The sequence below is a fragment of the Echinops telfairi genome, unplaced genomic scaffold, assembly GCF_000313985.2.
Source record: "Echinops telfairi isolate 266 unplaced genomic scaffold, ASM31398v2 ScPeMD7_7469;HRSCAF=8507_0, whole genome shotgun sequence".
Taxonomy (NCBI): Eukaryota; Metazoa; Chordata; class Mammalia; order Afrosoricida; family Tenrecidae; genus Echinops; species Echinops telfairi.
This window is the reverse complement of record NW_022111372.1, coordinates 95,216,160-95,221,780: the sequence shown is the minus strand read 5'-3', so window position 1 is coordinate 95,221,780 and position 5,621 is coordinate 95,216,160. Positions and strand designations below refer to the sequence as shown.

At 43.6% G+C, this 5,621-nt stretch overlaps 1 protein-coding gene across 1 annotated transcript in view; it reads left to right on the top strand.

Annotated features, from left to right (window-relative positions):
- Nucleotides 1-5,621, top strand: part of LOC101650378 (protocadherin alpha-4-like) — a 24,086-nt gene that overhangs the window by 2,315 nt on the left and 16,150 nt on the right. Inside the window, exon 2 of the mRNA XM_045284740.1 lies at nt 3,926-5,615. Within this exon, the coding sequence (XP_045140675.1) occupies nt 3,926-5,615 (1,690 nt within the window). The remainder of the gene's footprint in view (nt 1-3,925; nt 5,616-5,621) is intronic.

Sequence of the window (5,621 nt, the reverse complement as noted above, 5' to 3'; positions counted from 1 at the left end):
GTGCTCTGGGGAGGGGCCGCCCAAGACCGACCTCATGGCCTTCAGCCCCAGCCTCCCGCCCTGCCCAGCTAGTGGGGGTAGAGATGAACAGCTGCATGTGGACACTGATCTTTCTTCCAAAGTAAGTATCATTTCCAGATATTTTTAAACCTCAAACATCTTCATGTCAATTTAGAAAATGTAATCGTAATTATTCTAGTTTGACATCCACAGTAATGAGCGGTCTTTAAGTACTGTTTTATTCTGATTAAATTAACTTTATAATACTTTTGACTAATACTACTCACGGTGATGCAGGGCTCACTACGCTGCTAAACTGAAAGGTCAGAGACTTCCTCTTTCTGTAAAGAATTGCAGTCTCTGTACCCCACAGGGGTAATTCTACTTTGTACAGTGGGATCCCTATGAACAGGCAACTCCTAGATGGCAGTGAGGGAGAGAGAATACTTTTGAACCAAATAAGTAATGCGATCTGGTGTTGCAGAATTGGGTAATTATTAAAATTGTGTGTACACATTTACATTTTTTTCTTGCATGAAGTTTGTTGTTTAGCAAATTCATCTCCAAATGCTAATCACCCCACAATGCTGCAATCCCTTTCCTCCCTGCTCCTCTTTTTGCACTTTCTATAAACTGTTAGTCCAAATGTCAGTAACCCGGGATCAATTAATCCCAAATGCTCCATATTCCCTTTTGTTCTTCTCTTACTCCTTTATACATAGTAGTTTGTGAAACCTGTTGTCTTTATGAAGCTTTTTCACTTTCTTATTTACGTGTTTGCAGTATCAACCTCTTCTTTCCACTGAACTCTGATTTGTTTTAAGCCTGTGCACTCCTCTGACAATACTATTTGTTGTCTCTCACAATTGCAGTTGTTCTTTTAAAGTAAGAATATTAAATTCATTGTTTTATAATTGGATCTTTATTGCTAAGGTCTGAAAACATCAGTAGTAATTAAAAATGTAATTCTCCTGTAACTAAATAATCATTTAGAAATATTCTTCTCATTAACAAAGATTATTTTAAAATTATGTTGAACATCATTTTATTCTGAACAATTTTGAGAGTAATAATATATGGTAATTCTAAAACGTTACATACAACTTATTAATATTAATGTCATTACACACAATATTATGGTTACTTCTGTCAAATAAGTTCAACGAATTAGTAAAATCACTAGTGACATTCCTATGAATATGATTCTATCTAGTAGGACTTTGCTCTCAAATCCAACTCTCTTCTTGGAATTCTTGCCTAAGAAGACCTTTGGCTACTAAGACTGAGTTTCGTCTCATTAGAAAATTTTGCTGCAGTGCCACATGAATACTGCTTGTTGTTTGGTGCCCTTGAGTTCATTCCCACTCGTAGTCACTCTATGTGACAGAGTGGAACTACCTTAGGGCTTTCCTGCCTGAAATGCTTACAGAAGCAGCTTGCCAGAACTTTTAATCTCACAAAGTCACTGGGTGAGCTCAAATTGCCAACCAGTTGGATCACAGCAGGTGGCTTAACTACTGAACCCAAAGGACTCCTTAAACATGGATTAGGTACCAAATAAATATCCTTTTCTATTCCATTGCATCCTTCATTTATGCATTTTATTATTTTTCCAAATAAAGTGAATGGATAGGGAGTACTTTTCACTTTCTTCCAGTTTCTTTGATACCTATCATAATTTTGTACTGTTTGAGTTTCAAAAACGTGGCAGTCTCTTAATTTGTTTTGATTCAGATTTGGGTGTATGTCTGAAGTGAGTCTAAAGATATTTTCACTATATTGACATTTTGTGTAGACAAACATACATGAATGAAGCATATGACCATTAGCGATAGAGCAAGTGTAAAGGTGGTCACCAGTTCATCTTCTACATTAAGTTTGTTTATAAAGGAAAGCACAATGTGCTCTATTTATTGGGAAGTCTTGCCTATTAAACCAGGGTGTCTCAAAGGTCTTAACTTCCTTAAGCTAGAAGGAAAATGAAGTTAAAACCAGGTCTTTAACTTGAAAGTTGAAATATACACTAATTAAGGAAATGTCTAAAGAGGATGTTTTTGAATCTTGAAAAAAATTATAGACGCTGCTAAACATGTTTCTGAAAGCATATATAGAATATTCATTTTTATAAAGCATTAAACTTAACTCCTTTTGGAATTTTTTCTCAAATGAATCATTAACCCTAACGATCACCAGGATTTATTACTGTAAATTAACTAATCCTATTGGAGAGTTGTAGAGGATCTGAACAATTTCTAAGGATAAATATTCAGCATATAATAGTAACAAAGTACCTCTAGGCCAACTCTTGACTCTTGAAATTCACATTACAAAAAAGGAGGCTAGGTCATATATATTCAAATGTATATAAAAGAAATAAATGTAAGAAATAGCCCAAGTTCTTTAACCTGGGTTTGAATCGCTATAAAAGGAGATAATGATGCTTGCTCATTAGGTTTGATTATGAAAGTCTTTATGGGCTAAGAAAGTTTTAAATAGTTATAAAATGGGGCAATTGTTTGTGAGGAGTTTGAAAATGATGAGTATTTGTTAGACAAAATATGACATGGTTATATTTGCTTAGGGGAAAGAGTCTTTTGAAAAAGATATTTTATTGTTTGAATAAAATATCTGAATACTGAAAGAAAATATACATTTGGTCATACTAAAGACTGGAGAATATTCATTCAGCTATTTACAAATCATAATACATTTCAGAGACAAATTGTAAATGCCAACATTTCTCATAGAGTGAATGTTACCAGCGAACAAACATATTTGAAATACTGTACCACACTATCTACAAGTTTCTGCTTCCTTGTTAAAGCTTCTTGTACCCTTAGATGGTTTAAGAAACCTGTTCAAAGTCTGATGATGTTTGATTCATTTCTCAAATATCTCCATTTCAATGATTTATTTGGGGTCAGTGGTTCTCTGAAGCTCAGCTACCTCAAGTCTTCAATAACAGGAATACAAAATCCAAGTATAAAGAGAGTATAATCATCAATGACAAGTTCCTCTCATTATTCAGAACACAAAGAATCTATTGGTCATGAACTTACTGAATCAATACTTCAGTTGAATCTCTGTAAATACATATAACTGCTATGTTTTCCCATTGTAGCAAGAGTTGTCCTTATCAAACTGAAACTCACGTGATAAGTGGCACAAAACGTGCCCCGACACAGTAGGAAACATAGTGCTATTCAAAAGAATAATAATTTATGAATTATGAAAGGTTCACGAGGGAGGGAGGAGTGGGGAGGGAGGGGGGAAATGAGGAGCTGATACCGAGGGCTCAAGTAGAAAGCAAATGTTCAGAGAATGATGATGGCAACAAATGTACAAATGTGCTTGACACAATGGATGTTTGTATGGATTGTGATAAGAATTGTACGCCCCCAATAAAATGATTAAAAAAAAAAGTCATGCTGACAAGCTGAGTGTAAAACAAAACTTACAGTTCAGCGAGGATTTTGAGAATGGATACTGTTCGAAACCACAAGAGGTCGCTCTCCTCCAAAAAATGGATCTAAGAGAAGAAAAGAAACACCCTTCTCACACCACTGGAAGGGAGCTGCTTACGCCACCTGCATACTGGAAATATGGAGGATGTAGCAGCGCTGGATTGAGCAGTCAGAAGATTCCTCTTGATTTTGAGAAAGGACCCTCAGAAACAACAAAACATTGAATGCTTATGATGCAGTGTTCCTGGAGAAGAAGCCTCAGATCCCCGCGCCTGCTGTTTTCCCTTCTGCTGCTCGCCGCCTGGGAGGCGGGCAGCGGGCAGCTCCACTACTCGGTCCCAGAGGAGGCCAAGCACGGCACCTTCGTGGGCCGCATCGCGCAGGACCTGGGACTGGAGCTGGCGGAGCTGGTGCCGCGCCTGTTCCGCGTGGCGTCCAAAGACCGCGGGGACCTTCTGGAGGTGAATCTGCAGAATGGCATTTTGTTTGTGAATTCTCGGATCGACCGCGAAGAGCTGTGCGGGCGGAGCGCGGCGTGCGGCATCCACCTGGAGGTGATCGTGGAGCAGCCGCTGCAGGTTTTCCACGTGGAGGTGGAGGTGAAGGACATTAACGACCACCCGCCCGTGTTCCCAGAAACACAAAAGAATCTGTTTATCGCGGAATCCAGGCTGCTTGACTCTCGGTTTCCACTAGAGGGTGCCTCAGATGCAGACATTGGGGTCAACGCGGTGCTGACTTACAGGCTTGGCCACAATGAATATTTTGCTCTAGAAAAACCAACCGATGACATGCGGGGAAACCGTCTTAGACTTGTGTTAAGAAAACATCTAGACAGGGAAGACGTTCCAGAGATCGTTTTAGTGCTCACGGCCACTGATGGGGGTAAGCCTGAGCTGACTGGAACCGTTCAGATCCTCATCACAGTGCTTGATGCCAATGACAACGCCCCCGCTTTCGACAGAACACTCTACACGGTGAAATTACCAGAAAATACAACCAATGGAACGTTGGTAATTAAACTAAACGCTTCTGACCTGGATGAAGGCTTCAATGGGGACATTTTTTATTCATTCTCAACTGATATTGCCCCCATAGTGAAATCCAAGTTCCATATAGATCCAATTAATGGAGAAATTATAGTAAAGGGGCATATAGATTTTGAAGAAAGCAAAACCTATGAAATTCTTGTAGAGGGCATTGATAAAGGACAACTCCCACTTTCAGGACATTGTACAGTGATAGTAGAAGTTGAAGACACAAACGATAATGTTCCCGATTTAGAATTCAAATCTTTTTCACTCCCAATCAGAGAAGATGCTCCAGTGGGCACCATCATCGCCCTGCTCAGCGTGTCCGACCGCGACTCTGGGGCCAACGGACAGGTGACCTGCTCCCTGACGCCCACTGCGCCCTTCAAGCTGGTGTCCACCTTCAAGAACTATTACTCCCTGGTGCTGGACAGCGCTTTGGACCGCGAGAGCGTGGCGGCCTATGAGCTGGAGGTGATGGCGCGCGACGGGGGCTCGCCCCCGCTGTCGGCCACAGCGCGCGTGTCCGTGGAGGTGGCGGACGTGAACGACAACGCGCCCGCGTTCACGCAGGCCGAGTACACGGTGTTCGTGAAGGAGAACAACGCTCCGGGCAGCCACATCTTCACGGTGTCGGCGCGCGACGCGGACGCACAGGAGAACGCGCGGGTGTCCTACTCGCTGGTGGAGCGGCGCGTGGGCGAGCGCGCGCTGTCGAGCTACGTGTCTGTGCACGCGGAGAGCGGCAAGGTGTACGCGCTGCAGCCGCTGGACCATGAGGAGCTGGAGCTGCTGTGCTTCCAGGTGAGCGCGCGCGACGCGGGCGTGCCCGCGCTGGGCGGCAACGCAACACTGCAGGTGTTCGTGCTGGACGAGAACGACAACGCGCCCGCGCTGCTGCCGCGGGCCACGGGCGCCGGCCACGTGGTGGCCAAGGTGCGCGCCATGGACGCCGACTCGGGCTACAACGCATGGCTGTCATACGAGCTGCAGCCGGCGGCGGGCGGCGCGCGCAGCCCGTTCCGCGTGGGCCTGTACACGGGCGAGGTGAGCACGACGCGCGCCCTGGACGAGGCGGACGCGCCGCGCCAGCGCCTGCTGGTGCTGGTCCGGGACCACGGCGAGC